Below are 23,225 nucleotides of genomic sequence, written 5' to 3' on the forward strand. Positions count from 1 at the left end.
ACCCTTACAATACAGGTTTTCAAGGTGGTAGGTAAGAGGTGCGAAGAAGGTTTGGGGATGGGAAGAAGTCAGGGAAGGCATTTAATATATATCTCTAGGCTGTGTCCTGAAGTACGTACAGGCACTAACAAGACAGAAGCAAAGTATGCATCAAGCAGAAGAAATAACATGTACAAAAGCCATAGCTGGACCCATGGCTAGACCAAAACAGGTGGCATCCAAGACTGGATAATATTCTGGCACACTTCAAATTGATCTTCTTTAAACATTTGGTAAAGATCTATTTTATGGGGTAGAGAAAAATTATTTTCTATTAATAAAAATTAAATATAGAAATGGGTTCCCTTTTTAATTCATTTCTACTAAGCCAAAAGCATCATTCTTCTGATAAAGATCAGAAAATGTTTCTAGTTCTTGACCTCTCCTGCCTTTTACTCAGTGATCCTTCTAGACTCCTTACTTCTCACAAGCCTACACAAAATAAAAAATGAAAATCTTCAGTATTTAAGAAAGGACGACATGTGTAAAACAGGTATCATGTTTCCAATTTATTCTAGTGATATTTTAGTGCCCCTTATAGAATAGCCCCCAGACATCCTAGCTACCTCTTTACACTTAGCCCCCTTCTGATTAGGTGGTACAGAGTGGGAAGGAGGATCCAAAGATGAGGCTAAAAAGGTAGACAGGAACCAGATAATACAGAGTTCTGTAGGTCACGAGAAAGAGACTACGCTGTACCTTAAAAGCCATGGAATTGTTGAGAAGATTTGAAAAGGGAGACCAACTGTGAGGCTGTGTTTATAAACCAGGCTAGAGATGCTAGCAACTTGAGTAGGAGGAGTGCAGTAGGAATACAGTGTGGCATATACTTGAAAAGTAGTTAGGAGCTACGACTGACCAGACTTAGAGATAAAAAGAAGGGGAGAGGAGTAATTAAGGATAAGTCTTAAGTTTTAGGCTTGAGTAGTTGGTAGAGGAGGATAACACACACTGAGATAAGGTATAAAAGGACAATCAGGCTTGGGATGAAAAACCCTACGTTCAGTTTTATACACATTGAGTTTTACACTTACAGTACATCAAAATGCAGATATTTATAAATAAGACCAGGAGACTAAGACCAGGGGAGATTTAGGGTGAAGCTAGATGTGGGCAGCCTCAGTACATAGATGGAATTCATGGGATGGATGAGAATGCTTAGGGAAAGTATGTGTATAAAACAGAAATACATAAAGGAACCTAGGGAAGAGCCTTGAGAATCTCTTATATTAATGATCTGAAAGAGGCTGAGGAGAAACCACCAGAGAAAATGGAAGAAAAGCAAGAGTACACATCATGGCTTCAAGGATCTAATAAGTGGTCCAAAATGTCCAATGCTAGAAATAAAGAGAAAGAAAGAGGTATTCACTAAATTACCAAGAAGTCATTTTTTGTGAACTTGTTGGAACAGTTTTATTAAAGAAAGATTAATCCCAGTTGCAGCAAGCCATGTGAATAACTCACCACAATCGAATCTCGGGGTCTTCATCAGTAAAACAGGAAAAACAAAAATACCCACACTTCCTACCTTGTAGTTTTGTTATTAGGGTTAAATTAAATACTATAACATATGTAAAAGTTACTATATAAACAGAGGGTATAGACAAGTGTTACTGTAACTGTGTTGTTCATCCTCCTGTTCACAAATGTCAGTTTTCTGTTCCACCCACGTGGTTGATAAGTCACATTTGACTTACACTGGCCAATATGTGTATCAGCAGAAGTGGCTGATTGCTAGGCAAAAGCTGTAAGAAATAGTGCATAGTTCAAAATGTTCTCTGTTCCTTGCCCCTGCCACTGTAGAAGCATGTTTCAAAATGAAGACTTCATCAGCCTAGATCCTTGAATGATTGCCATGAGGAGAGCCTGACTCACGCTGACATGTAGCATGGGGACAAATAATGTTGTTTTAAAACACTACGATGTTGGAATTATGATACAGCAACTAATTGCAGCACAAATAACCGGTGAAAAAAGCAGGAAAGCCAAGAGGAAAATCCTATCTTAGAAGGTAATCAATGAGACATCACAGGGCCTGTCACCCACACTAATGTCTAATTTTTATTTTACGGCACGGAGTAATTCACTAACCCTCACACTTGATTCAACATTCCTACAGTTACAGAGAAGGTAAACAAGAACAAAGGTACATAATGGAATTTCTAATGAAGACACGGTGTTTGGGAAAGAATAAGACAGTCCATCAATGAGAAACTGCCTCCCCCATCACCATTATACTGTTATTATTTGTACCCTAAATTTTCTTCACTCCTTAGTAAGCATACTTTGCATCTGTTTGACTGGTTGTATATTTGTGTTAGGCCAAAGACACACTGCCTAAGTGGGTTATTAGAAATGAACGGAAAATAGGAAAAGTAATCAGGACCATACTTAACGAAGGAGAAATTCTTTAATTCTTCAAATGCTAACAGTAAAAGTTACTGCTGCCAAATGCCAAATTACTATTTGATATGCCTAAAGGGAACATGTGTGCTGGAAAATGGCAATTACTCAGAACCAAGGCCAGAAGTAGAATCCAGGTCAGAGTGAGGCACAAGGACCCACTGGACCAGCGTTTTCATCAAGAACACTGGACTGCTCCCACTTCTTTATTCTGGCCTTTGTCTCTCTCATTAGTTCTGACAAACCATGAAAGAGGATCAAAACTGCTTCAATCCCAATGGAGCTGAAGTGAATTACATGAAAGAAACACTTAACAAGGGAGGTTTGTCTACTTGTAATCATTTTTTTAAAACAGAGAGGGGAGAAACAGAGACAAAATATTTCCACAACTCTGCTTTTAGAAATGTCTTACCTGTCATTTTACAAAGCAACCAAGTAAATTAGTGTCATCAAAAAAGTCGGACCACCATCTTTTGCTCTAAATTTTTTTACTATTTCTAAATCAAATCCAATCCTGAACAATTAAGATTATACACTAAATTTCTTTGAAAGCACATATTGTAAACACTGAAGGCAATTTCACAAGGCTGCTCCCCGAATGGCTTATATAAAGGCCCAACATCTGATTAACTTAGCAACAGCTCAAGGTGACTCCTTTGAGGAGGGCCCATGCATTAGGATATACAAGCTCTGGAATGAAGTGTTGTCTTCAACTTTGTGTCCCTTACTCTTTGTTCCTAAAGGACCCTTAATAAACAGTTGCTCAATTGAGTTCAGGTAATAAGTGACAATGCCAGGTCATGAACCTAAGACTTTATTTTCCCAAACTCCAAATCAACCGTGTTTCATTACCCCCAATGCTGCTTCTTGCCAAGTAACTACTAGAAGTTTTCTATTACTTGAAACTGTGACTAGGTATTCTGTTGCCATGGTAATTTTCAAGTGGCTCTGCTAAAAGGGCAGAAACCATTAAATCGCAATGTGCTTATCTCACAAATATAACTACTATAACTAGCGTAACAACTATTTTAGTCTTAAAAATTATACCTTCTAAGTTCAGCTGACTACTGGAATTATTATCCTAGCAACCTCAGCATGATAGGAGACGAGCTAAAAGTAAAGCATACTAAATGGGCCTCTAGAAGTCTGGCTTTCCTCGCCTTTCTCCAGCTTCAGGATGGCAATCCCAAACACGGGTTAGTACTCGTCAGTGATGGCCCAAGGGGTAAAAAACAAAGACCAAGATAAGCTTAATCTTCTCTGAGAGGGGGAATATTAACAAGGAAAGAAAAGCTGCCTGAAAGAATCCTATATAAAATCACAGTATTTGCTATTAAATAAGCGAGAAGGTTTTAAAAGCGCAATTACACAGGCCGGGTGTTATGCACACGCTAATTCACAGGACCACTCTAGTCCATGGAAGGGTCAGACAACCTGCAGTGCAGTTGCCTAACTCCGCATCAGCACCTGAGGAAACGGGTGCTGGCAGCCAAAGCACACACCCAATGGCGCAAAACTGCCGATTCGAAGGGAGGGGAGAGGGATGAGGAAAGTTTATTCAGCGCTTCTGCCTCCAGTCCGGCGGCAAGAGCTGTCAACCCGCAACTCCGGAAGCCATTGAACCCAATTACCGGACTCAACTCGTCGCCCAAGCCCGGAAGTTGCTACCCACCAAGGTGGGGGGCGGGGCCGGCGGGGGTGGAGCCGGCGAGGGGCGGGGCCCTCACGTACGAGAGCCAACGGGCGGCCCTAGCCGCAAGCTCGCGGCTGCAAGGCGGGCTGCTGGGTTCTGTGAAGTGGGGGCGGGGTGGGCAGTGGGGGGGCGGGGGGGAGTCGGGGGTACCTGCGCTGGAATTCCGGAGCGAAGGGCTTCAGGTACGGGTCTGCCTCTAGAAGTCGGGCTAGTTCGGGCATGTCCGCTAAGGCAGCGGCCAGCGCTTCCTCAGAGCATTCGGACCGAGCCTCCCGAGCCGGGTGACCCGCCGAAGCCGCCATCTTCCGCCGCAGCCCGAGTAGCCGAGGCCCGAGAGGGTCGAGTGGAGCGGGAGCGGGAGCTCTAGCCGGGAGGACGCCCAGGCGAGCCGAGGCAAGCCGCGGAGGCCCAGTTCCCTTTATAGCCGGAGAGGACAGCCGCCTGTCCCCCTTCTCCCCCCCCCCCCCGCCGGCAGGGAGGAGCAGGACCCGGAGTGATTCCCGGACGCACGTCCCGAGAGGGGAGGAGGCGCCCAGGCCTCTCCGCCTACTCACGCGGCTCGCGCGGGAGGCCGCAGAGACCTGCCCCTTCCTCCCCCCCGCGTCTCTGCCCCGGTGCCCAGGCCACCGCAGGAGGCGGTCCCGAGCGGACCTCGCTCAGCCTTGACTTCTCTTACCCTGACCCATTCTTGGCTGCGGAGAACCGCCGTACCACCCCCCCCCCCCAGCTTTTCTTTCTTTGAACAAGTCTCACTGGCGGCATGCCCTTCAAATGGATATATGGTTTTCTTGGAAGGGACTTTTCTTCTCTAAGTTCTGAGACAATCCTGTAATCGTCCCAGAGATACTCTGGTGTTCTGGTATTATTCTCTGGGTTACCAACGACTGAGAATTGGAATTATGAAAACTTTTACCATTCCCCATAACCTCAAAAAGAAAGAAAGAAAAAGGCCCTTTGCCTTTTAAAATAATTGCTGTAAACAAACTTTTCAACAATTAAACTATTCTTAATGAGACAAACGGTACAGGGAAGAGCATTAGAATTCAGCTGTGCCACTTACTAACGAAGTGATAAGGCAAGAAATCGCTTCATCTTGGCCTAAGAATGGGGGTCGCTAGGTAGTCTACCCCACTTGGAACTTACTTATATTCTTTCATTCCCATTAACTGACGGGTTTCTAGCTCACAGATCCTTTTCTAAGAGTACAGAATTGTGCACCGAGACAGTTGGACCGACCAACCCAGGAGTTTCCAAGCTACTTTGTACTTAGAAACTGGAGAGGCTTGGAGTATATCTGTCCCATTTAAGTTCGAGGTGTGGACAATCCAAGTGGCTATGGAGAAGGACGTGTTGATCAGCCACGGACCTTGAATTTTAAAATGTTCAAAACATTTTTTGTGAAGGAGTTAATAAGGACTTGATGAAAGATATCTAGTAACAGAGGGCCTCAAAGTGAAAGAGTGGATGACTTGGAAAACCTTCAGAAAGGCATGTCTTATTAATCCCATAAAGACGACAACATGCAAACATTTGTAAATTATAAAACAACACTTGAAACTCAGAAGCAGGATACCCAATAGACCCACAGACCTGTATCTCCAATCCTAAACTTTTCTCATAAATCCTGCCTATTGAAATCTGTGTTTAGCTGGTTAAGAGTCCTAAACCAAGTGTCTCCAAGACATACCCTAAGTCAGTCTTCTCATCCTTTCTGCTGTCACTCTTACGCAGGCAGCCTTCCTCTCTCATTTGGACTAACATATCTAAGGGTTTCCCCTTTCTCTTTCTTACCTCCAGTCCATTCTCTAGTGTTTCTCAAGCTTTAATGTGCATATGAATCACCTAGGGATCTTGTTAAAAGAACAGACTTTCAGTTCTGAGTGGTGCCTCATACTCTGTAATTTTAACAAGCTCAGAGGTGATGCTGCCTCTGCAGGTTGGAAGCACAGTTTGAATAGTAAGGCTCTATGCAAGGAATAAATCATACAACCTAAATGACGTGCTTGGTTCACCTGAAGTTAAAAATAAACTCCCTACTCTTCCCTTACAAGGCTTCCATAATCTGGTCCCTGCCTACCTTTCCACTGCTTATCATTCTCTGGCTTTACTATTCTGTAGTCACACTGACTTTCCTGAAACTCACTGAGCACTTTGTAGCCTCTGAGACTTTACTTGCCCTTCTCTCTATTGAGAATTCACTTCCCATAGCTGTTTCCTTCCCAGCATTCATTGAGGTCTCACCATAAATGTCAGCTCATCTCTGAGAAGCCTCTAATTCCACTATCTAAATATCTCAATATCTTCTCTCCTACGCAACAGTTAACAACATTTGTGTATCTTTTTCTCTTTTATTTATTGATCTCCCACTTTAGAATGTAAACTCCAAGAGAGCAGGGACCCATTCTACCTTGTTCACTATCAAAAAAGTATTTATTGAAATCCCATGTGCCAGCCAGTTTCCTAGGTACTGGGGATTAGTGATGAATAATACAAGTCCCAGTTGTCATAAAGCTCACAAAATAGGTAAATCTGTAGAGACAGAAAGTAGAGTATTGGTTTCCCAGGGCTGAAGGAAATAGAGAATGACTGCTAATGGGGAGAGGGTTTCTTTTAAGGGTGATGATAATTTTCTAGAATTGATTGTGGTCATGGTTGCACAGCTCTGTGGCTAGACTCAAAACTATTGAAATTGTACACTCTAAGTAGGTGCATGGTATGTGGATTATAGCTCAGTAAAGGTGTTTTTAAAATACCAAAAAAGAACTTTTAAAGTATAAATAATATGAAATATACTCTTTAAAACTAACATATATCCCCTGTTGAAAATTACTCGGAGAAAAAAAAGAAAAACAGAGATCTGTGACCAAACTCTAGAGAGAGAAGTAGAAAGTAAGTAACTTTAAATTAAAACAAGCAGTGATGATAAAGGAAAATGTGGTTTCTGAGAAGACAAAGGAGAAATTCCAGAAAGAAGAGAGTGATAATAACCCTCTGATCTTTAATAATGTCATTGATAACCCAGGTTCCTTGGTTCTTTCATTTCCTCATTATGTAGGCTTTGACCTCAATTTTGTCTCCTCATTGTTATAAAATGGCTGCCACAGCTCTAAGCGGCACTTCTTCATAAGGCCACATTTAAAGGAAAGAAAAATGTTTATACCGTGCACCTTTGCCTAAGGGAAAACTCCTTCATATCTCTTTGGCTAGAGCTAGGTCACATACCCACCCCTACACCACTGACATAGAGGAATATGACTACCATGTTTGGTTTAAATTAATTGTGATTCACTGCTTGAATTGGGTCCACCTTCCCTTACTGCATTGCTGCCCAACATCTCGATAAAATGGTGATTCAACTGACATGGAAAAGCAGGATGGATAATCATGTCTGCTACATTTTCCTTTGCTACCCATCCTAGATTCCACTACCCATGAAACTTGCCTGTGTTATTAACTATCTCGTCTCCTTACCATACTTACATGGCAAAACCTCAACCTAGAGTTGTTGAATTTGCCTTCCCCATTCCTACATCCAGACTGGTTCTGGGGCATACCAAAGAACAAACAAAACTCCATAACTGTAGAAACAAAAACCCTTCCTCATGCAAGGCAATCACAATTTTACAGGCCGTACACTGCATAAGGTATGCCCAACCAAGAGGTCAAATGAAGGCATTTGCCCTGAGGAAGAAGAACCATTTCCTTTGCATGAAGGTGCCTCTCCCTCCTCAAGCTATGAAACCTTAGGAGTGTGCCCACCAACAGGAGGCACTTCTTCCTAAATCACAAAGGTGAGTGGCAGTCCTGCCCTCAATTCTCTTCCTCTCCCTTGACCATAACACTCCTCTTTCTTCATTGCCAAGTGCTTGAGAGACTATCTCATTTACTGTTTAACACACTGTGGGCTCACTTATGTTTCTACTGTATTGAAACTCCTCTTTCCAAAACACCCAAAATCACCTAGCTGTTAAACCTAATGGGCAGTTTTCAGTTTTCCTATTTAATCTCTGAAGATTTGGAACTACTGATCATTTTTTTCTCATCTATTGAGAAAGAAAAGGGTAGAAAGTTGTGACAGAATTTGAGCTAATAAAGATGTTTAGCCACTGTGAGATATGAGAAAGAAAACAAGTCGAGGACAAGAGGATTCCTGAATAATGATGAAGGCACAGCAGAGGCTGGATATCAGATACCTGAAATAGTGCCACATGGCCTAACCATTAGTTTTTGTTCATTGCTTGGTAAGCTGGGTGTGTGAGCTCAAAAAAATAAGTATTTGAATGAAGCTAGAGTTGGAGATTTACAGGGTGAGAATAGTAGAAGATTAGTAGGGCTGAGAAACTTGTGCTGGTGACCATGTCACATAATACTTAGCTATGGAATTCAGTTAGTAAGGGTGGTTAAAACAATAAGGGAATTAAAAGATCTTTGTTAGTGCTAGATACTGATTTAGCAAGGATAAGAAAAGTGGTTGACAAAAAGAAAGTTGTTCGTGGTTAGATAAGAGCAGTGACTGGACTTATCCAGACTGCCTGAGTTCTCATCAGAGCTCCCCCAAGTAAAACTTGGCAAATTACTTTGCCTCTCTATGCCTTCATTTTCTCTTTTTTTTCTAAATTTTATTGGAGTATAGTTGATTTACAATGTTGTGTTAGTTTCAGGTGTACAGCAAAGTGATCCAGTTATACACATACATATATTCATTCTTTTTTAGATTTTTTTTTCGTATAGATTATAACAGAATATTGAGTAGAGTTCCCTCTGCTATACAGTAGGTCCTTCTTGGTTATCTATCTTATATATAGTAGTGTGTGTGTGGTCATCCCAAGCTCCCGATTTATCCCTCACCCCTCCACATTTCCCCTTTGGTAACCATAAGTTTGCTTTCGATATCTGTTAAGTCTGTTTCTGTTTTGTAAATAAGTTCATTTGTATCATTTTTAAAAATTAGATTCCACATATGAGTGATATCATATGATTATTGTCTTACTCTATCTGACTTCCCTTCTCTCTAGGTCCATCCCCTATACCTTCATTTTCTTAATTGCAAAGTAGAGTGAGGATTAAATAAGAATAGTTAATTATTTAATGAGTTCTTAGGATAGTGTCTATCATATAGTAAGCACTATATGTGTTAGCTATAATTATTACTATTATTATTAATGGATAATATACTTACTTTAGGAGGAAAGTGTGGCTTTTCCATCCCTATATTCATAACACACATTCCAATTTCTCCATATTAATATTTAACTTATTCATTGATTCTGGATATGGCATACTTAAACATGGAAGAAACATGAGGATGGGTAGTTTTATTTATTTTACAAATTAAATATTTGAATGCCTACTATTTTTAAGGCATTATAGTAAAGCATTATGATCACGTAAAGAACTTTGATATAATCCATTAAGATATTCACAATATTAGACAATTCATACATGAAAATTTAAACAATGACAGCTCAAATAGTATACAGTTGTATTAATACCATATTTTAACATTTAATGAAACTTTAAAATCCTATTATTTATCTTCCTTCCCCTTCCTTTTTCTCCCTCTGCCCCTCAGTACTATAAGTGTTATCTTCTTTGAAGTAATGGAATTTAATTAGATATATATTCCTTGAAATTTCTCCATTGAAATATTCTAAAACTTGATAAGGCAATGGTTACACAATTCTATAAATTTACAAAAATGTCACTGAATTATACATTTAAAACAGGTGAATTTTATGGTGTGTAAATTACACCTCATAAAGGTAGTTTAACAGTTTATCTTGCATAAGACTGTAACTAAGACTCTCCATTGAAAAGGTGGATCTAATGGCTGGCAAGTATCGGTATCCCAGTCTCTAAACTGACATCCACTTATTTCTGGATTAAATTTAACAGAGGCAATGGCCAGCCAAACGTCCCCTCTACCACCTGCCAAGCCTCTCAGGGGACCCTGGAGGAAGAGAAGTTCATTCTGTCTTCAAACTCGTTCACCCTCTCACCTCTCTACTTAGATGGCCAAGTGGTGAGTGTTCAATGTGATGGTGATTGTTACCACCTGGAAACCAGAGTGAGGCAAACAACTTTTCCAGAGATGGTATTTAATTGTTTTTAGGTGATAATCATTTTCAATTACTTTTGTCCTAAGTTGTATGAGAACCAGTGACATAAAGCTGAAAGGCTCTAATTTTTGTGACAAATCCTCTGAGCATCTGGTCCTCTCCATTAGAATTTAAGCAATTTCCCTTTATCTCAGACCTACCCAAGCAAAACAGTAATTTTTATTTCACTCAAAGTACAGGCATCCTTTATGCCTTTATGTTATCTCTAGTGATTATTTTATATCTGAAATTTTCAGTACTTCTCAATTGTTTCTTATTTGAAAATTTTGCAAACTTTCAGGTGCAAGATCTTGTAAGAAAGAATCAGGTAGCTGAGCTTATCGTAATGGAGTCACTCTGAAAAGATGGCAGCGATTCTTCAGAATAATAGTTAATAATAATAACACACTGCTTTCTACAGTCTAGGAGAGCTATTTTTTTATACTGCCTTTCACAAAGGTGACTATGAAGGATAAATGCAAGTTTTTTTTAAAGACTTAAAAATTAAACGAAAAAAATTTAAAACAATGTATCTGTCAACTTTACCTAAATGGAACTCAGGTCTCTGGCAAACCTTGCCAGTCCAGAACCAAGCAGAGAGCCAGAAACTGGGGGTAGCGGGGCGGGGGCTTTTTTATCATATAAAATTTGTCACAAAGCCCATGGGTTAAAGCCTCTTCTAATATGCTTATAGGAAGTTACCTCCTACCCCCATCACCTATTATAGTAGCTTGAATGGTGGTCCCCCAAAAGATATGCCCATGTCCTAATCCTTAGAACCTGTGAATGTTACCTTATTTGGGGAAGGTCTTTGCAGATACAATTAGATTAAGGATCTTGAGGAGGTCATCCTGGATAATCTGGATGGGTCCTAAATCCAATGAGAGTGTCCTTAGAAGAGAAGAACTGCAGAGGAGATAGTCACAGAGACGAGAAGGCAATGTGACTGTGAAGGCAGAGATTTGAGTGATACGGCCACAAGTCAGGGAATACCAACAGGCACCAGAAGGTGGAAAAGGCAAAGAACAGATTCTTCCCAGAGCGTTCAGAGGAAATATGACCTTGCCAACACCTTGGTTTCAGACTTCTGGGCTCCAGAACTGTGAGAGAATAAATTTCTGTTGTTTTAACTCACCTAGTTTCTGGTAATTTGTCTTGACAGCCTTAGGATACTGATAGACCTATTCAGTTTTTTTAAAATGAGTTCTCAATGATTGCAGACGGGAAGCAAATCACACGGCTGAGGGATTGCTTTAGAACATTAATTGGCTTATATATATACCACCTATTCAAAAATGGGATTTGAGGTAGCTAATAAAAATACTTGTGTTAAATGAAACAATACTTGACAAAAGCAAAAAACAACAAATCAGAACAGAAAAAATCCATGACATTTGAGCTCAGACCTTAGTTCTTAGGTTCCTAGAAGTAGCAAAAGCAAAGAAGGAAAGATATTAGGTATTTATAATTCCATAAAGTTTGAATTGTTTTTCCTAGTTAGAAATCTATAAATGATGGGTATTGAGTAACATTTTGAATCATATACTTGGAATACAATTTTAGATTAACTACAAAGGCCTTTCCTAGATAGTTTTTTCCTATGGATAGCAGTATGTTATTGTTGTAGTGAACACAGACCTTGGAACTAGGCTGCCTGGGCTTAGATCTCTATCTGCCACTCACTTGCTGTGTGACCATGGCAAGTTAATCTCTTTGTGCCTTAATTTCCATTTCTGTAAAATGGGAATGATAATAGTGTCTGCTTTCATATTGAGAAGATTAAATGGCTCAATACATATAAGGTATTTAGAACATAGCATATAATAATCATTCAATAAATGCTAGCATTTATATTTCTTCTAAGGCAAAACAATAGCAAAGGAGAGTGATGTGTTCCATATATAAACTTTGCAATAATCTAGATTAGTACAAAAGTAAGAAGGTGTTAAGACCTGAGGATGGTTAGCACACCTTCAGGAAAAAAAGAAATGTGTTATTATGTCAATGAAACCTGACGTAGGTTCTGGTGGACACTAACACTGAACTGAGGTTTTCTAAAGAAACTCTCTAACCAGGAACCAATGTGTTCCTTGGATCAATGTTGGTAAACAAATGCTTGTTACCAATCCATAAAGAAAAATACAGGAATTGAGAGAAAGTGCTTAAAAACTTGTGTCAATTTGAATAATTTTATATCTGAAAAATATAATATAAAAAATGTGGGCTTGTATTTGACATTTTATAATTTTTATTTCTCTAAAAAAATGATTTTAATTTTATTTTATGAAACTAGTGATCCATGACTGATTGTGGGGGAAATAACTTTTCCTTCATCACTTGTAGTTTGATAAGCTTTGTGCTAGACAGAACCAGAACTCTTCTCAGAAAATTTGTTATCTGCAAGTACCCTGATGAGTACATACTAGATACTCCCAAATTCTCATTTTTTTAAAAAAGGGATTATACTGACTTGGAACATTTTAAAAATAATTAGAATTTATGTTTTACATGTTCAAGGTCAAAGCTAAATTATTCACATAGGGCCTTGTCAGAGATGCTGATCTATTCAAATTGCATTGTAAGATGACCATGCCAAGTTATTGAAGGACAAATTGTAAAGGGTGGGGAAGTTGGCTAGGATACTACCCTGTTACATATTCTTTAGGTAGAAATGTCTTTGGAGTTGCATAGGTTGAGCCCACTGACAATAAAGAAACAGGCAAAGGATGGCTCAAAAGACTATAAAATGCCTATTCACTAAAGCAAAATAATCTGGGTGCTTTAACCATAAACCTAGTCATACCATATTCTGCTGTAGGACATAAAGTTTTAACCTGAGAATAATAATTTCTCATATTTTGGACTTTGAACATATTTGAATTCCAGTCTCAAACTCTGTCATTTATGAGCCATATGACCTTGGGCAAGTCACTCTCAAAACCTCAGTTTCATCTTCTATAGTATAGATTATAGTAAAGCATATCATTGGGAAGATATGACATTACAGTATGATAATATCAAGACCATCACTGGAAGGGTACTGGCCCAAGGCAACTCAATTAATTTAGGAGGAGGAGGCAGAGTTGAGCTATTATGACTATATCTAATAAAAGTTACAGCAGGTAGCCTTCCCAACTCTTCCTTCAGCCCAATAGAAGGACTCTCCTAATTGCCCCACCCAAAGGACAAAGAGCTCTGATAATATTGGGGTGGGTGAGTTATAATTATGATAGATTAAAATGCTTTAGGATACTGCTTGTGTAAAAATTAATGACAATCGTCTTCAAAATGAACCTTTGCAACATTACATTTCTAAATTCCATATAGTGTATAATTGTGGGGGGTTTTTTTCAAGGAAGTTCTCTTTAAAACTAAATTATAGAGAAAAAAGAAGCTGACATAAATTAACTTTGAAAAACACTGTTTTGACTATATACTGTAAGGGTAAATAAAGAACTATACGTAAACACTGTAATCTAATTGGTAAATTTACTTTTCACAAGGGTATGGGCTAGGAATTCTGCAATTCTGCTAGGCTACTCTGCATGTCCCACAATTGAAAAAAATAAGTAAATAAATTGTAGACAATGGAAGCCAGGTTTCTGGCTGTCAGAGACTGAGGTTATAAATAAGCAATGGGGGAAAGATAGCATAGACCCTGTGGTGCTAGAGTCAGAGATAGGAATATGAACTCAGGTACACACACACACACGCACACACAGAAATATCAATACCAAAGAATGTGTATACATTGGTTTGTATAATACATATATTTCTTAGCTCTGTCTGCTGAGAGGATAGGGAAGCAGTGACACCCCAGTAACAACAAGCATACCCAGCACCCAGATCTTAGTTTCTAAACACCATTCCCCAATAAAAAGAACCAGGGCTCCTTGAAGAAATGACTGATTCAAGAAGTGGGTAGGGGAAATTCAAGATAAGCCTGGAGCATTTTATAGTGCCAGAAAGTAAAGTAATGTTTTTTAAAAAAAAGAATATGGGGGCATGTCAAAAGGACCACAGGAGCCTCAAGTGGTCCTCAGAAAGAGTCCTCAAATGGTCAAAGCAGGAATCATTTGAGCAATAAAATAAATAAGAGTAGTATTGGGCTCTTAGTAGTAGTAGCATTTATAACCCAAAAGAGCAAAGTAAAAATGAGTATACCCAAATGTATATAATTGATTGAACAAATATGTAAATGGGGGAGAAGGGAAAAATCTTCCTTCAGAAAAATTCCAAATAATTTATGTAGAGCCTCCCTACTCTAAGCAGTGGGGCTTAATTCTCCTCCACTGAAATGTGAGCTGGATTTAGTTACTTGCTTCCAAATTATAGAATATGGAAAACAGAAGAATAGGAAATTTATAGTGGAGAAACCTGTCAGACTCCATCTTAACTAAGCAATCAAAGTTAACACCACAAGTGACAAGACATGTTGATATGAGGTACCCCTTGATATGATTTGATAAGGAGCATTCTTCACCTCTGAGAGAGTCTTTCCCAAAATCCACTGAGAATTCCTAATTATGAGAAAATATCAGTCAAAACCAGATTGAAAGATGGTCTACAAAATACCTGACCAAGTACTCTTAAAAATCGTCCAGGTCATGAAGTACAAGAAAAGACTGGGAAACTGTCACCAACTGAAGGATACATGATGACTAAAAGTAAAGTGGTGTCCTAGAATGGATTCTGGAATAAAACAAGATGAAATATTAATAAAATATCCAGTTCAGTTAATAGTAGTACACCAATGTTAATTTCTTAGGATTGATAAATGTCCTTATACAAGATGTTAGCATTAGAGGAAGCTGGGTAAAGGTATATGGGAATTCTTTGTGCTGTCTTTGCAACTTTTCTATAAATCTAAAATTAGTTGAAAATAACTGTTTTTATGTTTATAATGTTAACTAAGATAAAATATTAATATTTGTTGATTTTGGAGAGAAAATACATGCAGGTTTCAAAAACTATTTTTCTATGATTTTAATTTTTTCTGAAAGAAAAATTATTGCAATATTCATTTCCCCCCCTTTTTCACCAGCAGTGTTTAGTGCTTACACAAACTTTAATGTTAAATAAAAATATATGCTAATATTTTAGTAATATCATAGTTAATCAAAACTTTTTGACTCTTCTAATGGAATTAAGTGTAATAGATTTTCTGAGCTTAACTCTTTGAGTTTACAAGGCTGCCACTTAGTTATCTGGTGGCATAGTGTTCTGAGAAATTTAAAGGAACTGCTACAAGTACCTAATTAATCCTTACAAAGTTGCGATAATCTGATTCATTAAAAGAACAATGTGTGCCTGTCACCGAACTAGAAATTTTTAATTACCATCTTGTACTTTGCTGATAACTTGATTTTCAGTGAAAAAAAAGTGACTGTCTTTATGTGATGTACCACAAAGTTTAAAGTGCAGAACTTTAGGAAATATAGAAAATCACAGATAAATGGCCTAGATTTTAAGAATTTATTTTTCTCCTTTTGAGATTATTTTCCCTATACTATTAGATTTTTAAAATAATTTAATAGCAACTCCTCATTCTACTTGTCTTTCTAACTAGTTATTTCATTTTAGTAGCTAATACAAAAATTTCACACAACACTGAGAAATGTAGGCCAATGAATACTTGGAAATTGCTTTTCAGTTTGTTAATTCTTCCACTATTTGCTTCCGTCTATTTTCATTCAAATGGTTCCATCTTTGCTAGAAATGTCTTCTATTTTTCAAGATTTTCTTTTCTTTTATGCTCTTTTCTTTTTATTAGCAGTTGTAATAATGCCTTTAAAACTTGAAAAGACTCACAGTATTCAAAGATAATGCAGTGAAACACAGGTTATTTACTTGATATTGGTATTAAAGGATTTTTTTTTAAACAAAGATTCTGTCCTTACATAAAATTAACAATCTAGGTAGAAACTTACCAATGTCAAAACTTGTTTTGAGAACTTTCTTGAGATAATTAATCTTACAGATATCCCTGCTTGCCCACATTTATGAACACTTCCTAAATTAACTATTATGTGGGAAGGTAACATTTCCTAGACCAACCATATTAAATTATTTCATGAGAGCGTTTATCATTTTACCCGACTCACTATTCTACTAGTTATACTGTACTTCTGAGCTAAAAAAACTGTTTGACAGAGAAAGGTTGAAACTTTTCCTTAGTAGGATGAGGTCAGAAAATCTAAGAATAGCTCCAATATAAAAGGATTGTAGAGATGGGATTTGAGGTACACATTTCTGTGAAGTTATCACTACTTATTAAATGACAGATACTCGTGCAGTATCTAGGTTTGTTTTTTCTTTTTCTTTTTTTGTGAACAGTATTTGGAATAGAATTTCTTACTCATTAAAATCGATACTTCTCCAGAGTACGGGGAATGTAGTTTAAATTAAAAAGATATACATATGTATGTGTATGTAGAAAGAAACTTTGATTCAATATTTTACCGTAAGCTGAATTTTCTACAAAAGAACTATGCATAGAGTTTCTTAATCTTCCTATCACTCATCTCCATTGTTAAGATCAGCTGGGACTTCAGCTTCAGGTCAGATGGAGTAACAAGTACGAGATTTACTGTCCTATATGAAACAATAATAACAACAAAAATATCAAATCAAGGTGCTGGGCATCAGGCAACCTAAGAAAGTCATCCCTGAGCGATGGAAAACAAATGAGGTGAGCCCTATAAATGTCCTAGCTTACTGCCACAAGAGAATTTCCAAGCCACAGTTCAGGGATGAGGAACAAAGGCAGAATGTGGCCTGAGGAAGTGGAAGCTGAGGTCCAGAGAGAACAAGAAGGCTAGAGTTCATAGGACAACACCATAAAGGAGAGAACTGCACAGAGAAATAACCTAGAGTCATTCACATGGTCCCTGCTGAGTATTCCACAGAGTACTGATCAGTCTTTTCATTTGAGGAAACTGCTAGAGACTGTGAAATAACCATTCAAAAGAATTAAAGAGAACAGTGCTTAACATTCACACAGGGCCAGGAAAAATACTGGTTCCCTTCAGCCAGACTAGAAAAACTCATAATTCATGTGACATTGTGTAGAGTACTCAGGAAAACCTTGTCTCAGTAGTGGGGTATAATTAGCTCTATGCTGGGTGCTTTTCTGAAGCCAACTAACAACTCCTAAAAGCAAGACCCTAAGGATCTGTTTCCAAGTAACTTAACTGCATGTATGAAGGAAGCTTAAGAATATTTATAGGAATAAGAAAACATCCTCTCAACAAATAAAGTTTACAAGTTTTGGCATTCAATCAAAGATTTGCAGACATGCAATGAAGCAGGAAGACATGACCCGTATTGAGGAGAATAATCAATCAACCAAAAATGACTTAAAACTGACACAGGTGTTAGAATTAGCAGACCCAAGGACAAAATAGCAGTTATTATACCTGGAATACTTATGTCTAAAAAGTTAGGTAAAAATATTGAAGATATGAGAAAGACCCACTCAAACTTCTTGAGATAAAAACTGCATTGTTTAAAATGAAAATTTAAGGTATTGAAGAAATAGCAATAGAAACTATGCAAAATTTAAAACAAAAAATAATTTTAAAAAAGAGAATGCAAAGAACACCAGTGAGCTGTGGAACAATTTTAAGCAAACTTTTATATATGTAATTAGATCCCGGAAGTAGTGAAAAGAGAAGGAGCATAGAAAAAATTTGAAGAAATAGTGACCAAAATTTTCAGAATTTTATGAAAAGTAAACACCCACATTCTAAGAAGCTAAATGAGACTTAAGAACAAAAAATGTGAAGAAAACTACACCAACACACTTTATAATGAAATTGCTTTAAACCAGTCATAAAGGGAAAAAATTTCAAAGCAGCCACAGGAAAAAAGGCATATTGTGTACAGACAAACAAAAATAAGGAAGACAGCAGATTTCTCATTGGAAAAACTAGAAAAGTAGAGCAATATTTTTAAAGATGTGAAAGAAAGATTGACAACCTAGAGTTTAATATTCAGTGAACATGTTCAAAAATGAAAGCAATAAAAGATAGTTCATACATACAAAAGATGAAAGAATTCATTTTGAGAAGACCTACACTACAAGAAATTTAAAATTTGTCAGGCAGATGAAAAATGATGCCAGATGAAAATATACATCTAAAGAAATGAAGAGCATCAGGAAAAATAGCTACATGGGTAAAAAATATGAATTTTTCCTATAATTTAAGTTTTATTCAAAAGATAAGTGACTGTTTAAACAAAATAGTTGCAATGTATTGTGTGTTTTATAACAAGTAAAATGAGTTTAAAAATAGTATAAAGACTAAGAAGTAAAAACAGAAGTAAACTATCTTCAGCTTACATATGGTGTATAAAATCACTTGATGTCATAAAGTGATAAGTTAAAGATGTATACAAAAAAATATTAATACAATTAGTAAAATAACAAAGCAAAGAGGTATAACTAATAATCCAACAAAGGAGATGAAATGGAATTGCTAAAAAAATACTCAATTCAAAAGTGGGCAGAAGAAGGAGGGAAGCTGAACAAAGAACAGGAGGAACAGGAAATAAGAGATAATAGACTTAAACCTAACCATACCAATAATCATATTAGATATAATAGGTCCAGATATTTCAATTAAAAGGGGATTGTCAGATTGGATAAAACAAAAAGACCCAACTCAATGCTGCCTATAATAAATTCAATTTAAATATAAATATACAAAAGAGATGCTACGCTAACACTATTCAAAAGGAAGCTGGAGCAACCATACTAATATCAGGCAAAGTGGATTTTGAGGCAAATAATATCACCAAGGACAGAGAAGATTATTTCATAATGATAAAGGGGTCTATCAGGAAGACATAATAATCCCAAATCTTTGTGCATCTAAAAACAGATTTTCAAAACACATAAAGCAAAAACTGATAGAACTGCAAGAAGAAATAGACAAATCCACTATTATAGTTGGAAATTTCAATACTCTTCTCTCAATATATGATAGAATAGACAGAAAATCAATAACAATATAGAATATTTGAACATTATCAACACACTTAGCTTAGTGGACACCACTAAAGCACTCCATCAAACAACAGTAGAATGCACACTCAGTACATATGGAAAATTTACCAGGATAGACTATATATATATATATTTATATAGACAATAAAATAAGTCTCAATCTCTTTAAATATATTAAGTTATAAAGAATGCGCTCTCTGACCACAGTGGAATTAAATGAGAAAACAATAAGAGAAACATATCTGGAAAATCCCAAAATGGTTGATAATAAATAACACACTTCTAAATAAGACATGGATTAAAAAAGAAATCAAAATAGAATTAGAAAATATTTTAGACTAAATGAAAATAAAAGCACAATATGACAGAAATTTAGTGGGATGCCACTAAAGCAGTAATTAGGGGAAAATGTATAGCACTTAAAATCTGTATTATAGAAGAAGAAATTCTCAAGTCAGTAACCTCAGCTTCTACTTTAAGAGATTAGAAAAAGAAAAGCTAACTAAGCCAAAGTATGTAGAAGAAATTAAAAGATCAGAAGTCGATGAAATAGAAAACAAAATTAATGGAGAAAACCAAAGAAACCAAAACCTAATTTATTGAAAAGATTGATAAAATTGGTAATTTTTAGAAAATTAGCAAATTCATTCCAACAATATATAATAAGGATTGTACATCGTGAGCAAATAGGGTTATTTAAGGAATGAAAGGTTGGTTTAACATTTATAAATTAATCAATATAATTTATCATACTGAAAATCTAAAATGAAAAATCATGTGATTATTCTCCATAAACACAGAAAAAGAATTTGACAAAATCCAACATCCATTACTGATAATAATTCTCAGCCAAGTATAAAGAGGAGGGACCTTCCTCAACCTGATAAATACCATCTATAAAAACCCTTCAGCTAACATACTTAGTGGTGAAAGACTAAATGTTTCCCTTTAAAATCAGCAACAACAAACACAAGGATGTCCACTCTCACCACTTTCATTCAATATTGTACCAAAAATTCTGGACAGTTCTATCAAGGAATATAAATAATCCTTCCAAACTGGAAAGGAAGAAGAAAGTCTGTCCTTATTCAAAAATGATGTGATTGTCTATGTAGATAATTGAGTGGAAACTTCAAGAAAGCTACTAGAACTAATAAGTGAGTTTAGTGAAATTACAGAATATCAGATCAAAACACAAAAATTAATTGTATTTCTGGACACTAGTAACTCATGAGAGAGAATTAAATTTTTCTAAATTGCAACTACAATAACGTCAAAAAATATGAATTACTTAGGGAAAATTTGGCAAAAGTTGTACAAGGTCTGTATACTGAAAACTGCAAAATATTGCTTTAACAAATTACAGAACACCTAAATGTAGAGACATACCATGTTCAATGATAGGAAGAATCAATATTGTTAAGATGTCAGTTCTCCCATACTAATCTATAGAATCAATGCAATCCCAATTAAAATCTCAGCAGACTTTTTTTTCAGAAATTGAAAAATTGATCCTAAAAAATTCATATGGAGATTCAAAGGACTTGGAAGAACCAAAGCAAGCTTTAAAAAGAAGAAAAAGCATGGAGGACAAATACTCCCTGATTTACAATACTTATTATAAAGCTATAGTTATAAAGACAATGTAGTAATGGGGCCAAAAGAGAAATATAGACTATAGGAACAGAATTGACAGTCTAGTAATAGACTAATACCTATGTGGTCAATTGATTTTTGACAAAGGTCCAAAGACAATTCAGTGAGGAAAGAATAATCTTTCAATAAATGATACCTGAACAATTGGATTTCTATATGCAAAGGAAATGAACTTTGATCTATACCTCTCACCAAATACAAAAATCGTCAAATAGGATCAAAAAACTGTTAAACCTAAAACTATATGAATTGTAGAAGAAAACATAGGAGAAACCCTTCTGACTTGGGTTAGGCAAATACTTGATTCAAAGGTAAAAGCATTGCCCACAGATAAACATATTGATAAATTTAACGTAATACAATTAAAAATGTCTGTTCTTTGAAAGACATACCTTTTTTTTTTTAGAGCATAACTATTCAGCATATTTATTTACTTTATATAACATTTGAAATATAGTCCTTTATCTTCCTTGTCATTGCTTCTTTTTTTTTCTTTTTTTTATTCAAACAGAAAGTCACAAAAATCATAATAATCCTCATCAGTTCACTCATTACACTACATGTAATTAATTTTTTTTATCTTGATCTTTTGTTAGCACTTTTATGAATTCATCAGTTTTCCATTAGAGTTCTGAAAATGCTTATTCATTCAGTTCAGCAGTGTAGTCAGTTACCAGAAACCTGTACTTGTCAGAGTCTTTTCCATGAATTCCTTGAAGATGAAACCCTTTTATAGGAACATTTTTGCGAAAGCATCAGAGTGCACGCCAAACTGTCTGTAAATGAAAAAAGACTTAAAAGTGACCACGGTTAAAGATTTGATGAAAGTTCATAATAATGCAATTGACAAGGAAATTTAGTTATTTCTGAGATATACATTTTAAAGTAATAACTAGAATTATGACTTATAACATTATACCAGAACATATAAGATTTTTAGAAATTTCATGTAATGTCTGAAACATTTATATTAACATAGTTCGATACAAATAACCCAAAGAAAGTTTAGAATTAGTTGTTTTTTGTTTGTTTGTTTGGTTGGTTTTTTACACTGCAGGTTCTTATTAGTCATCAATTTTATACACATCAGTGTATACACGTCAATCCCAATCGCCCAATTCAGCACACCACCATCCACACCCCACCGCAGTTTTCCCCCCTTGGTGTCCATACGTTTCTTCTCTACATCTGTGTCTCAACATCTGCCCTGCAAACCGGTTCATCTGTACCATTTTTCTAGGTTCCACATACATGCGTTAATATCCGATATTTGTTTTTCTCTTTCTGACTTACTTCACTGTGTATGACAGTCTCTAGATCCATCCACATCTCAACAAATGACTCAATTTCGTTCCTTTTTATGGCTGAGTAATATTCCATTGTATATATGTACCACAACTTCTTTATCTATTAGTCTGTCGATGGGCATTTAGGTTGCTTCCATGACCTGGCTATTGTAAACACTGCTGCAATGAACATTGGGGTGCATGTGTCTTTTTGAATTACGGTTTTCTCTGGGTATATGCCCAGTAGTGGGATTGCTGGATCATATGGTAATTCTATTTTTAGTTTTTTGAGGAACCTCTATACTGTTCTCCATAGTGGCTGTATCAATTTACATTCCCGCCAACAGTGCAAGAGTGTTCCCTTTTCTCCACACCCTCTCCAGCATTTGTTGTTTCTGGATTTTCTGGTGATGCCCATTCTAACTGGTGTGAGGTGATACCTCACTGTAGTTTTGATTTGCATTTCTCTAATAATTAGTGATGTTGTGCAGCTTTTCATGTGCTTCTTGGTCATCTGTATGTCTTCTTTGGAGAAATGTCTATTTAGGTCTTCTGCCCATTTTTGGATTGGGTTGTTTTTTTAATATTGAGCTGCATGAGCTGTTTATATATTTTGGAGATTAATCCTTTGTCCGTTGATTCGCTTGTGAATATTTTCTCCCATTCGGAGAGTTGTCTTTTCGTCTCATTTATGGTTTCCTTTGCTGTGCAAAAGCTTTGAACTTTCATTAGGTCCCATTTGTTTATTTTTGTTTTTATTTCCATTATTCTAGGAGGTGGATCAAAAAAGATCTTGCTGTGATTTATGTGAAAGAGTGTTCTTCCTATGTTTTCCTCTAAGAGTTTTATATTGTCCGGTCTTACATTTAGGTCTTGAAACCATTTTGAGTTTATTTTTGTGTATGGTGTTAGGGAGTGTTCTAATTTCATTCTTTTACATGTAGCTGTCCAGTTTTCCCAGCACCACTTACTGAAGAGACTGTCTTTTCTCCATTGTATATCTTTGCCTCCTTTGTCAAAGATTTGTTGACCATAGGTAC

At 36.5% G+C, this 23,225-nt stretch overlaps 1 protein-coding gene across 1 annotated transcript in view; it reads right to left on the minus strand.

The window, feature by feature from the left end:
• Nucleotides 1-4,688, minus strand: part of GBE1 (1,4-alpha-glucan branching enzyme 1) — a 288,440-nt gene extending 283,752 nt beyond the window's left edge. The window contains exon 1 of the mRNA XM_061192975.1: nt 4,286-4,688. Coding sequence (XP_061048958.1) covers nt 4,286-4,437 — 152 coding nt within the window. The 5' untranslated portion in view covers nt 4,438-4,688. The remainder of the gene's footprint in view (nt 1-4,285) is intronic.
• Nucleotides 4,689-23,225: the final 18,537 nt, after the last annotated feature.

Source organism: Eubalaena glacialis, chromosome 6 (genome assembly GCF_028564815.1).
Source record: "Eubalaena glacialis isolate mEubGla1 chromosome 6, mEubGla1.1.hap2.+ XY, whole genome shotgun sequence".
NCBI classification, from domain to species: Eukaryota; Metazoa; Chordata; class Mammalia; order Artiodactyla; family Balaenidae; genus Eubalaena; species Eubalaena glacialis.